Source organism: Ranitomeya imitator, chromosome 1 (assembly GCF_032444005.1).
Source record: "Ranitomeya imitator isolate aRanImi1 chromosome 1, aRanImi1.pri, whole genome shotgun sequence".
Classification (NCBI taxonomy): Eukaryota; Metazoa; Chordata; class Amphibia; order Anura; family Dendrobatidae; genus Ranitomeya; species Ranitomeya imitator.
In genome coordinates, this window is record NC_091282.1 from 6,072,058 (window position 1) to 6,091,281 (window position 19,224).

Genomic DNA, 19,224 nt, shown 5'->3' on the forward strand with positions numbered 1-19,224 from the left:
CTCCAGTGCTTTCTCTCACACCATTTTCTAGTGCTTTTTGAAGTGTGTTTTGGGTCATTGTCCTGCTGGAAGACCCATGACCTCTGAGGGAGACCCAGCTTTCTCACACTGGGCCCTACATTATGCTGCAACATTTGTTGGTAGTCTTCAGACTTCATAATGCCATGCACACGGTCAAGCAGTCCAGTGCCGGATGGCGCAAAGCAACCCCAAAACATCAGGGAACCTCCGCCATGTTTGACTGTAGGGACCGTGTTCTTTTCTTTGAATGCCTCTTTTTTTCTCCTGTAAATTCTATGTTGATGCCTTTGCCCCAAATGCTCTACTTTTGTCTCATCTGACCAGAGAACATTCTTCCAAAACGTTTTAGGCTTTTTCAGGTAAGTTTTGGCAAACTCCAGCCTGGCTTTTTTATGTCTCGGGGTAAGAAGTGGGGTCTTCCTGGGTCTCCTACCATACAGTCCCTTTTCATTCAGATAGTACGGGTTGAACACGGTCCCTACAGTCAAACATGGCGGAGGTTCCCTGATGTTTTGGGGTTGCTTTGCTGCCTCTGGCACTGGACTGCTTGACCGTGTGCATGGCATTATGAAGTCTGAAGACTACCAACAAATTGTGCAGCATAATGTAGGGCCCAGTGTGAGAAAGCTGGGTCTCCCTCAGAGGTCATGGGTCTTCCAGCAGGACAATTAACCCAAAACACACTTCAAAAAGCACTAGAAAATGGTTTGAGAGAAAGCACTGGAGACTTCTAAGGTGGCCAGCAATGAGTCCAGACCTGAATCCCATAGATCACCTGTGGAGAGATCTAAAAATGGCAGTTTGGAGAAGGCAGCCTTCAAATATCAGGGACCTGGAGCAGTTTGCCAAAGAAGAATGGTCTAAACTTCCAGCAGAGCATCGTAAGAAACTCATTGATGGTTACCGGAAGCGGTTGGTCGCAGTTATTTTGGCTAAATGTTGTGCAACCAAGTATTAGGCTGAGGGTGCCAATACTTTTGTCTGGCCCATTTTTGGAGTTTTGTGTGAAATGATCAATGTTTTGCTTTTTGCTTCATTCTCTTTTGTGTTTTTTCATTTAAGACAAATTAAATGAAGATAATAATACCAAATAATTTGTGTTTGCAATCATTTTCAGGAAGAAACTGAGTATTATCTGACAGAACTGCAGGGGTGTCAATACTTTTGGCCATGACTGTATGTGATGTTTATACAGCAGGCTCAGTTTCTCCTATGTAATGTATATAAAGCAGGCTCAGTGTTTCCTATGTGATGTTTATACAGCGGATCTCCCACTGGTGAGCTTTATTAATGTGAGCAGTGATGATTTCTCCCCTGTGAGAACTTCAGTGTAATATTCATCTGTGTTTGGAACTTTCTGCTGTCAGGTGCTCTGTTTCTGTACAAAACTTATCGCAACGAGTCGTCTGCGCTCCAGCCTGATGCAAACCTGGAGAAGCAGCTGTGAGCATCATCATCATTATTATCATCATCATCATCATCCAATCCCACCTACCATAACATAGCACCAGAGAGGAACATCATCACATCAGGGGAGGCCATTACATGTCTGACCACATTCGCAGGATCAGTTATACCTACATAATTTTGAACACCCGCAAATTACATTATAAATTTACAAATGGCCCTGTATCGAAAAAGGTTACCCACCCCCGCCATAATCCAAAACGGCGCAGCATTTACTGCACCAAGGAAATAAGTGCTCTTGTAATCTGACATCCAGTAATCCACAGATTTCTTACAATCCAGAACGTTTCGTGTTTCATCCATCTCTGGGGTTCTGATTTGGGCTCTGTCCAATAATGCACGTACGGTCGTTATCGTTTCAGATACAGACATTACCTCCAGGACTTGTTGGAGAATACATTTCCCGGCAGTTCTGACTCTACCCATCTGAATGGTAAGGATGACGTAGCGAAAGCGTGGTAACAGTGGGGGCTCCACATGGTTGTGTGGTCTGACCTGTGTGACTGCGCTCTCTGCTGTGTGGGACTGTGTGTGACCAGTAACGTGTTCTCATTCAGTGTGACTCCTCCCTCAGGAGCGCTGCTTGCTGTCACTGACATTTCCTCATTCATTGTGACTCCTCCCTCAGGAGCGCTGCTTGCTGTCACTGACATTTCCTCATTCAGTGTGACTCCTCCCGCGGGAGAGCTGCTCTCTGTGACTGACCTTTCCTCATTCAGTGTGACTCCTCCCGCGGGAGAGCTGCTCTCTGTGACTGACCTTTCCTCATTCAGTGTGACTCTTCCCTCAGGAGAGCTGCTCTCTGTGACTGACCTTTCCTCATTCAGTGTGACTCTTCCCTCAGGAGAGCTGCTCTCTGTGACTGACCTTTCCTCATTCAGTGTGACTCTTCCCTCAGCGCTGCTCTCTGTGACTGACCTTTCCTCATTCAGTGTGACTCCTCCCTCAGGAGCGCTGTTCTCTGTGACTGACCTTTCCTCATTCAGTGTGACTCTTCCCTCAGCGCTGCTCTCTGTGACTGACCTTTCCTCATTCAGTGTGACTCTTCCCTCAGGAGCGCTGTTCTCTGTGACTGACCTTTCCTCATTCAGTGTGACTCCTCCCGCGGGAGAGCTGCTCTCTGTGACTGACCTTTCCTCATTCAGTGTGACTCTTCCCTCAGGAGCGCTGCTCTCTGTGACTGACCTTTCCTCATTCAGTGTGACTCTTCCCTCATTGCTGCTCGCTGTGACTGACCTTTCCTCATTCAGTGTGACTCTTCCCTCAGGAGTGCTGCTTGCTGTGACCTTTCCTCAGTCAGTGTGACTCTTCCCTCAGGAGCGCTGCTCACTGTGACTGACCTTTCCTCATTCAGTGTGACTCTTCCCTCAGGAGCGCTGCTTGCTGTGACCTTTCCTCAGTCAGTGTGACTCTTCCCTCAGGAGCGCTGCTCGTTGTGACTGACCTTTCCTCATTCAGTGTGACTCTTCCCTCAGGAGCGCTGCTCGCTGTGACCTTTCCTCAGTCAGTGTGACTCTTCCCTCAGGAGCGCTGCTCGTTGTGACTGACCTTTCCTCATTCAGTGTGACTCTTCCCTCAGAGCGCTGCTCGCTGTGACCTTTCCTCAGTCAGTGTGACTTTTCCCTCAGGAGCGCTGCTCGTTGTGACTGACCTTTCCTCATTCAGTGTGACTCTTCCCTCAGGAGCGCTGCTCGTTGTGACTGACCTTTCCTCATTCAGTGTGACTCTTCCCTCAGGAGCACTGCTCATTGTGACTGACCTTTCCTCATTCAGTGTGACTCTTCCCCCAGGAGCGTTGCTCGCTGTCACTGAAGTATGTGACCACATAGAGAACTTGCATCAGGTCCAAGAAAACAATCAACAGCTGAGAAGAGTTCAAAAACTACTGAAAGGTCGAAAGATCCGGATCTTGTCACCAGGTGCGAACAGGAAACAGAACCGACTGATACCGAGGACTGAGGAGCAGAGAACCGACTGATACCGGGGACTGAGGAGAAGAGAAGCAACTGATACCAAGGACTGAGGAGCAGGGAACCGACTGATACCGGGGACTGAGGAGCTGGGAACCGACTGATACCAGGGACTGAGGAGCAGGGAACCGACTGATACCAGGGACTGAGGAGCAGGGAACCGACTGATACCAGGGACTGAGGCTAAGAGAAGCAACTGATACCAGGGACTGAGGAGGAGAGAAGCGACTGATACCGGGGACTGAGGAGAAGAGAAGTAACTGATACCAGGGACTGAGGCTAAGAGAAGTGACTGATACCGAGGGTTGAGGAGCAGGGAACCGACTGATACCAGGGACTGAGGAGAAGAGAAGTGACTGATACCGAGGACTGAGGAGCAGAGAAGTAACTGATACCAGGGACTGAGGAGAAGAGAAGTAACTGATACGAGGGACTGAGGAGGAGAGAAGTAGTTGATACCAGGGACTGAGGAGGAGAGAAGCGACTGATACCGAGGACTGGGGAGAAGAGAAGTGACTGATACCGAGGACTGAGGAGCAGAGAAGTAACTGATACCAGGGACTGAGGAGGAGAGAAGTGACTGATACCGAGGACTGAGGAGCAGAGAAGTAACTGATACCGGGGACTGAGGAGCAGGGAACCGACTGATACCAGGGACTGAGGAGCAGGGAACCGACTGATACCAGGGACTGAGGAGGAGAGAAGCGACTGATACCGGGGACTGAGGAGCAGGGAACCGACTGATACCGGGGACTGAGGAGCAGGGAACCGACTGATACCGGGGACTGAGGAGCAGTGAAGTAACTGATACCGGGGACTGAGGAGCAGGGAACCGACTGATACCGGGGACTGAGGAGCAGAGAAGTAACTGATACCGGGGACTGAGGAGCAGGGAACCGACTGATACCAGGGAATGAGGAGAAGAGAAGTCACTGATACCAGGGACTAAGGAGGAGAGAAGCGACTGATACCAGGGACTGAGGAGGAGAGAAGTGACTGATACCAGGGACTGAGGAGCAGAGAAGTGACTGATACCAGGGACTGAGGAGGAGAGAAGTGACTGATACCAGGGACTGAGGAGCAGAGAAGTAACTGATACAAGGGACTGAGGAGAGAAGCGACTGATACCAGGGACTGAGGAGGAGAGGAAGCGACTGATACCGGGGACTGAGGAGGAGAAGAAGCGACTGATGCCAGGGACTGAGGAGCAGAGAAGTTACTGATACTGGGGACTGAGGAGCAGAGAACCGACTGATACTGGGGACTGAGGAGAGAAGCGACTGATACCAGGGACTGAGGCTAAGAGAAGCGACTGATACAAGGGACTGAGGAGAGATCCGACTGATACCGCGGACTGAGGAGGAGAGAAGTGACTGATACCAGGGACTGAGGAGCAGAGAACCGACTGATCCTGGGGACTGAGGAGAGATCTGACTGATACCGTGGACTGAGGAGGAAAATAGTGACTGATACCGGGGACTGAGGAGCAGAGAACCGACTGATCCTGGGGACTGAGGAGAGAACCGACTGATACCGGGGACTGAGGAGCAGAGAACGGACTGATACCAGGGACTGAGGAGAGAACCGACTGATACCAGGGACTCTGGAGCAAAGAACAGACTGATATCTGGGACTGAGGAGAAGAGAACCGACTAATGGACTGAGCATTTCCAGTCCAGACAGCTCGTTTGGGTTCAGGTCAGGACTGTGCTCCAAAACTCGAACAATGGTGATGGAGGCAGCAGCCCCTTACTTCCAGTGTGTGAAGCTCTTACTGGTGTTAACGGGATGTTTACCGTGGGCGGCCGTCCCGGTTACTCTGCACACAGACTTACGTTGTCGCACTTACATTTTTGTATATTGGGAGTCTCACGTGTGGCTATAGTCACCATAACGTGGGGTCATATAGGAGAGCCATGACCACATTTATCGGCCCAGTTACGGCTGATGTGGCGGCTCTGAGGGTCATCCCTAGTTTGTCGGTGCTGGTGTTGCAGATGAGCTTGGTGTAATGGTTGTCTGTCTCTTGTAGGGAGGCGTTTCATCAGAGATGGGTGGTTGTCTCTCGTCCCACCCAGTGGAGAAGACGTTAAACATCGTATGCTCTTCCTCTTCTCTGATGTCCTTCTGGTCACGGCCCCGTGTCACCCCCTGCACCCCGCCAATGCTCATAAGTTCTGCTGCCGTGCTGTCTACCCCCTGAAGGAATGCCAGGTGGAGAAGGTGCTGGGACACACACAGAGCCAAGGAGGTCTCATCAGCGTATGTATCTACTACATAGGCGAACACGGCCCTGATCACATACATACGTTGTTCGGATGAAACTATAGAGCTGCCCCTTATAGAAAAAAGTATAGGGCCGTACCTCGTGGAGAAAAGCATAGGGCAGTCCTTATGGAGAGAAGTATATGGCCGCACCGTGTGGAGAAAAGTATAGGACCACACCATATAGGGAAAAGTATAGGGCCACACCTTGTGGAGAAAAGCATAGGGCAGCACCTTAGGGAGAAAAGTATAGGGCCGCACCGTGTGGAGAAAAGTATAGGCCGCACATATTGGTCACTTAATTCCGGCTTCACTTTCATCCCCGGTGTATAACATCTGGCCCCTCCATCTCCACCGGTTATAATTTATGGCTGCTGACCCACCCCATTCTCCCTGGTGTATCACATCTGGCCCCTCCATCGCCCTCAGTGTATAACATCCGGCCCCTCCATCTCCACCGGTTATCATTTATGGCTGCTGACCCACCCCATTCTCCCTGGTGTATCACATCTGGCCCCTCCATCGCCCTCAGTGTATAACATCCGGCCCCTCCATCTCCACCGGTTATAATTTATGGCTGCTGACCCACCCCATTCTCCCTGGTGTATCACATCTGGCCCCTCCATCGCCCTCAGTGTATAACATCCGGCCCCTCCATCTCCACCGGTTATCATTTATGGCTGCTGACCCACCCCATTCTCCCTGGTGTATCACATCCGGCCCCTCTATTGCCCTCAGTGTATAACATCCGGCACCTCCATCTCCACCGGTTATAATTTATGGCTGCTGACCCACCCCCCTCTCCCTGGTGCATAACATCCGTCCTCTCGTCACTGATTTGTAACATCTGACCCCATATCACCTCAAGTTCATGTCCTATCTTCCTCCTAGATCTTCCCCATCACCTTGAGTGATATTAGGAAGCGGAAGGAACCGCAGCAACTCGTCCACGAAGTGGAGACCCCGTAACATTACAGAGTGGGGCTCCGAGTGCTGAGGAGCAGAAGACAGAGCAGTCACCACCGCTCTGCTGACTCCATAACTACAGAATCCAGACCTCCTCTGGCATCAGCAAAAAACTGCCCTGCCGCGACTTGCAGCTGTACATCACCAAGCACAATGCTGATTGTCAGATGGAGTGGAGTAAAGCTGCCACCACTGGACTCTGCAGTGACAGATCGCACTTCTCTACCTACGTCTGATGGATGAGGCTGAGTATGGTGATTCCAGGAGGACATTACCCCCTGACTGCATTGTAGATATATGCAGGATACATACAGGAGGAAAAATGCTATGTGCGGTTATCGGGGCGGCCTCGGACCCTCCGCTCCAGTGACAGGAAATCTTATATTGTGCACAATTGTAGGTTCAGCTTTGTGGGAGCAGTTTGGGGAAAGACCCTTATCTGCCCCCCATGACTGTGCCTAGTGCCCGAGGTCCATACAGACATGGAGGGAAGAACATGAGCGGCCGCACAGAGCACAGACCCATCCCAACACCATGAAGATTTTGAGCCCGGACCTCGCCCCATCCAACACCTTTAATGGAGATTGTGAGCACGGACCTCGCCCCATCCAACACCTATAATGGAGATTGTGAGCCCGGACCTCGCCCCATCCAACACCTATAATGGAGATTGTGAGCCCGATCCCCGGCCCCATCCAACACCTATAATGGAGATTGTGAGCCTGGACCTCGCCCCATCCATCACCTATAATGGAGATTGTGAGCCCGGACCTCGCCCCATCCATCACCTATAATGGAGATTGTGAGCCTGGACCTCAGCCCCATCCAGCACCTATAATGGAGATTGTGAGCCCGGTCCTCGCCTCATCCATCACCTATAATGGAGATTGTGAGCCCGGACCTCGCCCCATCCAACACCTATAATGGAGATTGTGAGCCTGGACCTCGCCCCATCCAACACCTTTAATGGAGATTGTGAGCCCGGACCTCGCCCCATCCATCACCTATAATGGAGATTGTGAGCCCGGACCTTGCCCCATCCATCACCTATAATGGAGATTGTGAGCCCGGACCTCGCCCCATCCATCACCTATAATGGAGATTGTGAGCCTGGTCCTCGCCCCATCCATCACCTATAATGGAGATTGTGAGCCTGGTCCTCGCCCCATCCATCACCTATAATGGAGATTGTGAGCCCGGACCTCGCCCCATCCATCACCTATAATGGAGATTGTGAGCCCGGACCTCGCCCCATCCATCACCTATAATGGAGATTGTGAGCCCGGACCTCAGCCCCATCCATCACCTATAATGGAGATTGTGAGCCCGGACCTCACCCCATCCAACACCTATAATGGAGATTGTGAGCCCGGACCTCAGCCCCATCCATCACCTATAATGGAGATTGTGAGCCCGGACCTCGCCCCATCCATCACCTATAATGGAGATTGTGAGCCCGGACCTCGCCTCATCCATCACCTATAATGGAGATTGTGAGCCTGGACCTCGCCCCATCCATCACCTATAATGGAGATTGTGAGCCCGGACCTCGCCCCATCCATCACCTATAATGGAGATTGTGAGCCTGGACCTCGCCCCATCCATCACCTATAATGGAGATTGTGAGCCTGGACCTCGCCCCATCCATCACCTATAATGGAGATTGTGAGCCCGGACCTCGCCCCATCCATCACCTATAATGGAGATTGTGAGCCCGGACCTCGCCTCATCCATCACCTATAATGGAGATTGTGAGCCCGGACCTCGCCCCATCCATTACCTATAATGGAGATTGTGAGCCCGGACCTTGCCCCATCCATCACCTATAATGGAGATTGTGAGCCCGGACCTTGCCCCATCCATCACCTATAATGGAGATTGTGAGCCCGGACCTCGCCTCATCCATCACCTATAATGGAGATTGTGAGCCCGGACCTCGCCCCATCCATCACCTATAATGGAGATTGTGAGCCCGGACCTTGCCCCATCCATCACCTATAATGGAGATTGTGAGCCCGGACCTCGCCCCATCCAGCACCTATAATGGAGATTGTGAGCCCGGACCTCGCCCCATCCAACACCTATAATGGAGATTGTCAGCCCGGACCTCGCCTCATCCATCACCTATAATGGAGATTGTGAGCCCGGACCTCGCCCCATCCATCACCTATAATGGAGATTGTGAGCCCGGACCTCGCCCCATCCAACACCTATAATGGAGATTGTGAGCCCGGACCTCGCCCCATCCATCACCTATAATGGAGATTGTGAGCCCGGACCTCAGCCCCATCCATTACCTATAATGGAGATTGTGAGCCCGGACCTCGCCCCATCCATCACCTATAATGGAGATTGTGAGCCCGGACCTCGCCTCATCCATCACCTATAATGGAGATTGTGAGCCTGGACCTCGCCCCATCCATCACCTATAATGGAGATTGTGAGCCCGGACCTCGCCCCATCCAACACCTATAATGGAGATTGTGAGCCCGGACCTCGCCCCATCCAACACCTATAATGGAGATTGTGAGCCCGAACCTCGCCCCATCCATCACCTATAATGGAGATTGTGAGCCTGGACCTCGCCCCATCCAACACCTATAATGGAGATTGTGAGCCCGGACCTCGCCCCATCCATCACCTATAATGGAGATTGTGAGCCTGGACCTCGCCCCATCCATCACCTATAATGGAGATTGTGAGCCTGGACCTCGCCCCATCCATCACCTATAATGGAGATTGTGAGCCCGGACCTCGCCCCATCCATCACCTATAATGGAGATTGTGAGCCCGGACCTCGCCTCATCCATCACCTATAATGGAGATTGTGAGCCCGGACCTCGCCCCATCCATTACCTATAATGGAGATTGTGAGCCCGGACCTTGCCCCATCCATCACCTATAATGGAGATTGTGAGCCCGGACCTTGCCCCATCCATCACCTATAATGGAGATTGTGAGCCCGGACCTCGCCTCATCCATCACCTATAATGGAGATTGTGAGCCCGGACCTCGCCCCATCCATCACCTATAATGGAGATTGTGAGCCCGGACCTTGCCCCATCCATCACCTATAATGGAGATTGTGAGCCCGGACCTCGCCCCATCCAGCACCTATAATGGAGATTGTGAGCCCGGACCTCGCCCCATCCAACACCTATAATGGAGATTGTCAGCCCGGACCTCGCCTCATCCATCACCTATAATGGAGATTGTGAGCCCGGACCTCGCCCCATCCATCACCTATAATGGAGATTGTGAGCCCGGACCTCGCCCCATCCAACACCTATAATGGAGATTGTGAGCCCGGACCTCGCCCCATCCATCACCTATAATGGAGATTGTGAGCCCGGACCTCGCCCCATCCAGCACCTATAATGGAGATTGTGAGCCCGGACCTCGCCTCATCCATCACCTATAATGGAGATTGTGAGCCCGGACCTCGCCCCATCCAACACCTATAATGGAGATTGTGAGCCCGGACCTCGCCCCATCCATCACCTATAATGGAGATTGTGAGCCCGATCCCCGGCCCCATCCATCACCTATAATGGAGATTGTGAGCCCGATCCCCGGCCCCATCCATCACCTATAATGGAGATTGTGAGCCTGGACCTCGCCCCATCCATCACCTATAATGGAGATTGTGAGCCCGGACCTCGCCCCATCCATCACCTATAATGGAGATTGTGAGCCCGGACCTTGCCCCATCCATCACCTATAATGGAGATTGTGAGCCCGGACCTCGCCCCATCCATCACCTATAATGGAGATTGTGAGCCTGGACCTCGCCCCATCCATCACCTATAATGGAGATTGTCAGCCCGGTCCTCGCCCCATCCATCACCTATAATGGAGATTGTGAGCCCGGACCTCGCCCCATCCATCACCTATAATGGAGATTGTGAGCCCGGACCTCGCCCCATCCATCACCTATAATGGAGATTGTCAGCCCGGTCCTCGCCCCATCCATCACCTATAATGGAGATTGTGAGCCTGGACCTCGCCCCATCCATCACCTATAATGGAGATTGTGAGCCCGGACCTCGCCCCATCCAACACCTATAATGGAGATTGTGAGCCCGGACCTCGCCTCATCCATCACCTATAATGGAGATTGTGAGCCCGGACCTCGCCTCATCCATCACCTATAATGGAGATTGTGAGCCCGGTCCTCGCCCCATCCATCACCTATAATGGAGATTGTGAGCCCGGACCTCGCCTCATCCATCACCTATAATGGAGATTGTGAGCCCGGACCTCGCCTCATCCATCACCTATAATGGAGATTGTGAGCCCGGACCTCGCCCCATCCATCACCTATAATGGAGATTGTGAGCCCGGACCTCGCCCCATCCATCACCTATAATGGAGATTGTGAGCCCGGACCTCGCCCCATCCAACACCTATAATGGAGATTGTGAGCCCGGACCTCGCCCCATCCATCACCTATAATGGAGATTGTGAGCCCGGACCTCGCCCCATCCATCACCTATAATGGAGATTGTGAGCCCGGACCTCGCCCCATCCATCACCTATAATGGAGATTGTGAGCCCGGTCCTCGCCCCATCCATCACCTATAATGGAGATTGTGAGCCCGGACCTCGCCCCATCCAACACCTATAATGGAGATTGTGAGCCCGGACCTCGCCCCATCCAACACCTATAATGGAGATTGTGAGCCCGGACCTCGCCCCATCCAACACCTATAATGGAGATTGTGAGCCCGGACCTCGCCCCATCCAACACCTATAATGGAGATTGTGAGCCCGGACCTCGCCCCATCCATCACCTATAATGGAGATTGTGAGCCCGATCCCCGGCCCCATCCATCACCTATAATGGAGATTGTGAGCCCGGACCTCGCCCCATCCAGCACCTATAATGGAGATTGTGAGCCTGGACCTCGCCCCATCCATCACCTATAATGGAGATTGTGAGCCTGGACCTCGCCCCATCCATCACCTATAATGGAGATTGTCAGCCCGGACCTCGCCCCATCCATCACCTATAATGGAGATTGTGAGCCCGGACCTCGCCCCATCCAACACCTATAATGGAGATTGTGAGCCTGGACCTCAGCCCCATCCATTACCTATAATGGAGATTGTGAGCCCGGACCTCGCCCCATCCATCACCTATAATGGAGATTGTGAGCCCGGACCTCGCCCCATCCAGCACCTATAATGGAGATTGTGAGCCCGGACCTCAGCCCCATCCATTACCTATAATGGAGATTGTGAGCCCGGACCTCGCCCCATCCAACACCTATAATGGAGATTGTGAGCCCGGACCTCGCCCCATCCATCACCTATAATGGAGATTGTGAGCCCGGACCTCGCCCCATCCAACACCTATAATGGAGATTGTGAGCCCGGACCTCGCCCCATCCAACACCTATAATGGAGATTGTGAGCCTGGACCTCAGCCCCATCCATTACCTATAATGGAGATTGTGAGCCCGGACCTCGCCTCATCCATCACCTATAATGGAGATTGTGAGCCCGGACCTCGCCTCATCCATCACCTATAATGGAGATTGTCAGCCCGGACCTCGCCCCATCCAGCACCTATAATGGAGATTGTGAGCCCGGACCTCGCCCCATCCATCACCTATAATGGAGATTGTGAGCCCGGACCTCGCCCCATCCAACACCTATAATGGAGATTGTGAGCCCGGACCTCGCCCCATCCATCACCTATAATGGAGATTGTGAGCCCGGACCTCGCCCCATCCATCACCTATAATGGAGATTGTGAGCCCGGACCTCGCCCCATCCAACACCTATAATGGAGATTGTGAGCCTGGACCTCGCCCCATCCATCACCTATAATGGAGATTGTGAGCCCGGACCTCGCCCCATCCATCACCTATAATGGAGATTGTGAGCCCGGACCTCGCCCCATCCATCACCTATAATGGAGATTGTCAGCCCGGTCCTCGCCCCATCCATCACCTATAATGGAGATTGTGAGCCCGGACCTCGCCCCATCCATTACCTATAATGGAGATTGTGAGCCCGGACCTCGCCCCATCCATCACCTATAATGGAGATTGTGAGCCTGGACCTCGCCTCATCCATCACCTATAATGGAGATTGTGAGCCCGGACCTCGCCCCATCCATCACCTATAATGGAGATTGTGAGCCCGGACCTCGCCCCATCCAACACCTATAATGGAGATTGTGAGCCTGGACCTCAGCCCCATCCATTACCTATAATGGAGATTGTGAGCCCGGACCTCGCCTCATCCATCACCTATAATGGAGATTGTGAGCCTGGACCTCGCCCCATCCATCACCTATAATGGAGATTGTGAGCCTGGACCTCGCCCCATCCATCACCTATAATGGAGATTGTGAGCCCGGACCTCGCCTCATCCATCACCTATAATGGAGATTGTGAGCCCGGACCTCGCCCCATCCATCACCTATAATGGAGATTGTGAGCCCGGACCTTGCCCCATCCATCACCTATAATGGAGATTGTGAGCCCGGACCTCGCCTCATCCATCACCTATAATGGAGATTGTGAGCCTGGACCTCGCCCCATCCATCACCTATAATGGAGATTGTGAGCCCGATCCCCGGCCCCATCCATCACCTATAATGGAGATTGTGAGCCCGATCCCCGGCCCCATCCATCACCTATAATGGAGATTGTGAGCCCGGACCTCGCCCCATCCATCACCTATAATGGAGATTGTGAGCCCGGACCTCGCCCCATCCATTACCTATAATGGAGATTGTGAGCCCGGACCTCGCCCCATCCATCACCTATAATGGAGATTGTGAGCCCGGACCTCGCCCCATCCATCACCTATAATGGAGATTGTGAGCCTGGACCTCAGCCCCTTCCATCGTCATCACTCGTACCCGGCAGCTTTGCCTCTCGCCTGCTCTCGTACCCAGTAGCTCCTTCTCTCTCGCTTGCTCCCATACCTGACGTCTGTCGCTTAGTTGTATACCCGGCAGCCCCGTCTCGCTCGCTCCCGTACCTGGCTTCCCCGTTTTTGCATTTTCTGTTACACCTTATATAGTAAGATAAAATTGAAATGTCCAGTCCCCTGTGTAGCTTTGCCGGTAATGTCTCCACTGAACATTCAGTTCAGCGCGTTTCTCACCACTGACCATTCTCCCTTCCTTGGGGTCCTCCTTATTGCTCAGCACTTTGTGTAATTTTCTTTCTGCAGTTGTCATTCAGAAGAGAAAAGCTTCTGTTCATGTCGTCTAATCAGCAGGATATGAACGGGTGGTACGAGAGCCTGGTGATGGCGGTGAGGTCAGTGCCTCGAGGCGTGTCTTGTACAATCCTCTGTTAGTCCTACTTTCTTCAGTCCATGATATCTCCTCTTCTCACTTCTTGTTAGTCTCGTTTTTCTCAGTCTCGGTGAGTTCTTGTTCTTTTCTCAGTCCTTGTCTTCACTTCTTGATCCCCCAGTCCTTAATATCCGTTGTTGTATTTTTTGTGTGACCTACAGCTGAAAATCCAGTTTATTAATAACCAGGTCTGGTTCTGTAGGAAGCTTCACACAGAGAACAGCAGACAAACGAGGACAGAAGCTCCGCAGCGACACCTGCCAACAATGACTGAGATTCAGAAGGTTTCTGCTGCAAGAGCTCCAAAGAGACACCATGTAAGAGATGGTAGATATTAGCATCCAGAAAAACACCACGAATATTAAATATAGGAATGGTGAACGTCCAAATAGGAGCTAGAGCGGAACAGAACAATGATATGACAGGTAGAAGCAGCTGTAGAGAGGAGCAAAATGTGGACACGACAGGAGCAAAGATGGAGGTAGAGGAGCAGAACGTGGACACGACAGGAGCGGAGATTGCAGAGGTAGAGAGGAGAGGAATGTAGATATGACAGGAGCGGACATGATGGAGGTAGAGAGGAGCAGAACGTGGACACAACAGGAGCGGAGATTGCAGAGGTAGAGAGGAGCAGAACGTGGACACGACAGGAGCGGAGATTGCAGAGGTAGAGAGGAGCAGAACGTGGACATGACAGGAGCGGAGATGATGGAGGTAGAGAGGAGCAGAACGTGGACACGACAGGAGCGGAGATGATGGAGGTAGAGAGGAGCAGAACGTGGACACAACAGGAGCGGAGATGATGGAGGTAGAGAGGAGCAGAACGTGGACATGACAGAAGCGGAGATTGCAGAGGTAGAGAGGAGAGGAATGTAAATATGACAGGAGCGGAGATGATGGAGGTAGAGAGGAGCAGAACGTGGACACAACAGGAGCGGAGATGATGGAGGTAGAGAGGAGCAGAACGTGGACATGACAGAAGCGGAGATTGCAGAGGTAGAGAGGAGAGGAATGTAAATATGACAGGAGCGGAGATGGAGGTAGAGAGGAGCAGAACGTGGACACGACAGGAGCGGAGATTGCAGAGGTAGAGAGGAGAGGAATGTAAATATGACAGGAGCGGAGATTGCAGAGGTAGAGAGGAGAGGAATGTAGATATGACAGGAGCGGAGATGGAGGTAGAGAGGAGCAGAACGTGGACACGACAGGAGCGGAGATTGCAGAGGTAGAGAGGAGCGGAATGTAGATATGACTGGAGCGGAGATGATGGTGGTAGAGAGGAGCAGAAAGTGGACATGACAGGAGATTGCAGAGGTAGAGAGGAGCAGAACGTGTACATGACAGGAGCGGAGATGATGGAGGTAGAGGAGCGGAACGTGGACATGACAGGAGCGGAGATTGCAGAGGTAGAGAGGAGAGGAATGTAGATATGACGAGCGGAGATGATGGAGGTAGAGAGGAGCGGAACGTGTACATGACAGGAGCGGAGATGATGGAGGTAGAGGAGCGGAACGTGGACACAACAGGAGCGAGATGATGGAGGTAGAGAGGAGCGAAATGTAGATATGACAGGAGCGGAGATGATGGAGGTAGAGATGAGCAGAACATGGGCAGGAGTGGAGATCGCGGCGGTAGAGAGGAGTGAAACGTGGACATGACAGGAGCGGAGATGATGGAGGTAGAGGAGCGGAACGTGGACACACCAGGAGCGGAGATTGCAGAGGTAGAAAGGAGAGGAATGTAAATATGACAGGAGCGGAGATGATGGAGGTAGAGAGGAGCAGAACGTGGACATGACAGGAGTGGAGATCGCGGAGGTAGAGAGGAGCAGAACGTGGACATGAGTGGAGCGGAGATGATGGAGGTAGAGGAGCGGAACGTGGACACAACAGGAGCGGAGATGATGGAGGTAGAGAGGAGCGGAATGTAGATATGACAGGAGCGAGATGATGGAGGTAGAGAGGAGCAGAACGTGGACATGACAGGAGCGGAGATTGCAGAGGTAGAGAGGAGCGGAATGTAGATATGACAGGAGCGGAGATGATGGAGGTAGAGAGGAGCAGAACGTGGACATGACAGGAGTGGAGATCGCGGAGGTAGAGAGGAGCAGAACGTGGACATGAGTGGAGCGGAGATGATGGAGGTAGAGGAGCGGAACGTGGACACAACAGGAGCGGAGATGATGGAGGTAGAGAGGAGCGGAATGTAGATATGACAGGAGCGAGATGATGGAGGTAGAGAGGAGCAGAACGTGGACATGACAGGAGCGGAGATTGCAGAGGTAGAGAGGAGCGGAATGTAGATATGACAGGAGCGGAGATGATGGAGGTAGAGAGGAGCAGAACATGGGCAGGAGTGGAGATCGCGGCGGTAGAGAGGAGTGAAATGTGGACATGACAGGAGCGAGATGATTGAGGTAGAGAAGAACGGAATGTAGATATGACAGGAGCGGAGATGATGGAGGTAGAGATGAGCAGAACATGGGCAGGAGTGGAGATCGCGGCGGTAGAGAGGAGTGAAATGTGGACATGACAGGAGCGGAGATGATGGAGGTAGAGAGGAGCAGAACATGGACATGAGTGGAGATCGCGTCGGTAGAGAGGAGTGAAATGTGGACATGACAGGAGCGAGATGATGGAGGTAGAGAAGAACGGAATGTATACATGACTGAGTTAGACACAAGCAGATGTAAGGAAGGAGATGTGAACGTTACAGAAGTAGAAGAGATAATTAGATGGAGATAATGGATGTGGTTATGACTGGATGTGCTGTCTGGTTCCTCCAGGTGGACTCCCCTGTGCATATTCTGCGCCCCTCAGCTTCCCAAGAAGATCCACGGAGTAAACGCCTTAAAACTTCAGAACTGTACGTAGTCTTAGCCCTGAAGCAGCGGGGGAAGTGTTTGTTGCTTCTCAGGTCTTGGTACTATAATGTAATTTTTAATGTTTTGTTTTTGTCCGTTGCCAGACTTGAAGAAGACTACTCACAACCTGCCATGTCCAATGAAGGATCCGGATGGAAGTGTTTGATCTTCTGAGTGCTCCTCGGAGGGGGTGCTCTTATGGGATGTAAGCCCATGAGTGCTCGTTGGGGTGCGCTCCTCCAGGTTGTGACCCTGTGAGAACTCCTCGAGGAGTTCTCCTCTGGGGCGTAATCCTGTGAGTGCTCTTTTGGGGGGGGGGGGGGGGTGATCCCGTGAGTGCTCCTCTGGGGTGTGATCCCTAAATTGCTCCTGTGGAGTGTGATCCCGTGAGAACTACTTGGGGTATTCCCCTCCAGGGTGGAATCCCATGAGTGCTCCCTGGGTTGTGCCCCTGTGAGATCTTCTCGAGGTTTTCTTCTCCAGGTTGTGACCCTGTGAGAACTCCTCGGGGTGTGCTCCTCAGGGGTGTAATCCCATGAGTTCTCCGCTGGGGTGTGATACTGTGAGTGCTCCTCGGGGGTGTGATCCCATGACTGATCCTTGGATGTGCTCCTGTTGCTCTGACCGGATGCCTTTCTGCGGCCTTCAGCTTCTGACCTGATCTTACATTGGAGGAGGGGATTTTATGATCCAGTCACGCTCGCGCCTTCCTTTTTATAACACTTTGGTGCACCTTTTATGCTGTTTGTATGCTGCTGCTGTTACTACTTCTTTGCTTAATGAACACAAAGCTGTAAGATCCACATCTCATGATCATCAGTTATTTCGGGAATTAGAAATGAACAGCGCTCGGCTGTGGCAACATACGGCTGTGGGCTGCACAACCCACTGCTGGCCGGACGGCTGGTGCCTGCCATGTTCTTACTGGTAAGTCTCAATGCACGGGACACAGACGCCCACTCGCTGCCGCTCTGATGCCAGACATTACCACTGAGCCAGCGCTGGTAACCGAGGGCCGTGTCTCGCTAACATGTCACAGGCTGGACTAGGCGTAATGGAGGGGTTTACATGCTAGTAGACTGGTGCACAAAATACAGGAACATTCGGTGCAGCAAAAGGTGACCTCAGTCAGTTCTCGCATTCTTCTCAGTCCTTGTTACAGTGGATATAAAGTCTGCACACCTCTGTAAATATGGCCAGCTTCTGACATGTAGAAAAGAAACAAGAAGCCCACCAAGAAGAATCATGTCAGAACTTTTCCCCTCCCCAAAGTCTGTTTTCACCTTCATGACCGGGCCAATTTTTACAATTCTGACCACTGTCACTTTATGTGGTTATAACTCTGGAGCTTCAACGGATCCCACTCATACTGAAATTGTTTTTTCGAGACATATTGTACTTTATGGTAATATTTGATCGATACGACTTGCGCTTATTGGTGAAGATATCGGAAACTTGGTGACCATTTTTGGAAATTTTGCAATTCTCAATCTTTTAGTTTTTATGCCCTTATATCAGAGAGTCGTATCACACAAAATAGTTAATGAATAATGTCTTGGAAAACATTACAATCCATCCCACATCTCCAGAGTGGGGGCATTCACCCCCTTCCTTTCTCACACAGAATCTCCCAAGGAGACAAAGCTGCAATCTGAGCCTCACTGAAGTAGAGCCACATGTTTAACACCGGGAGGTGAGAAAACTACAAAAGGCTGGGAAGTGACAAAGCTAATTCCTCTGTACTGTATATTCTGTATTGTTTTGTCTCTTCTGTGAAATCTTTTGTATATATTTTATAAGCACTGTCTATAGTTCTGCATTAAATACAAAATGTAATAGCTCTGTTCCTTTTGTTCTGTAACCCGCACCCTGGATCCATAAGCTACCAGAACCAGACGTCCAGTCATCCTGTATAGAACATGCCTGCTGTTGGCAGCGAGTAGTGTGGGGTTATTGTGGAGCAGTGGCCGTACCGGGGTGTATTTTATATTCCATGGGTGAGCATCTGAGGAGTATATACCATATACTCACTGTTATGTACCATACCCTCACTGTGGGTTCCCCAGTATCCGGCCTATTGGTAACAGCCGCAGCCTCCTCCGTTAATTGTCGGCCTATTCTGTAATTTTCCTGATGATAGGGGGCAGCAGAGAACTGTTCATGACAAAAGGATAACAGCGGGGTGGGTTCAGTGCGACCCTCCACCCCTAGCAGTGACATTTCCCACATGTCAACTTTACATCAGAAGAATTGTAAAAACATTTTTTTTTGTTAGGAAGTTATAATGGTTAAAATGTGACAAGCGATTTCTCGTTTTTACAACAACATTTACAAAACCATTTTTTTAGGGA

The 19,224-nt window shown here is 51.7% G+C and overlaps 1 protein-coding gene across 2 annotated transcripts in view; it reads left to right on the plus strand.

Annotated features, from left to right (window-relative positions):
- Window positions 1-18,613, plus strand: part of ARHGEF39 (Rho guanine nucleotide exchange factor 39) — a 58,478-nt gene extending 39,865 nt beyond the window's left edge. Inside the window, exons 6-13 of one of the 2 annotated variants that reach the window (XM_069745644.1) lie at window positions 1,851-1,921; window positions 3,279-3,407; window positions 5,491-5,720; window positions 13,884-13,972; window positions 14,213-14,327; window positions 16,796-16,875; window positions 16,978-17,078; window positions 18,498-18,613. In XM_069745644.1, coding sequence (XP_069601745.1) covers window positions 1,851-1,921; window positions 3,279-3,407; window positions 5,491-5,720; window positions 13,884-13,972; window positions 14,213-14,327; window positions 16,796-16,875; window positions 16,978-17,047 — 784 coding nt within the window. In that variant the 3' untranslated portion in view covers window positions 17,048-17,078; window positions 18,498-18,613. Of the gene's footprint in view, window positions 1-1,850; window positions 1,922-3,278; window positions 3,408-5,490; window positions 5,721-13,883; window positions 13,973-14,212; window positions 14,328-16,795; window positions 16,876-16,977; window positions 17,187-18,497 lie in introns of those variants that run through there. The other variant, XM_069745643.1, reaches the window with a different exon arrangement.
- The last annotated feature ends 611 nt before the right edge of the window (window positions 18,614-19,224 follow it).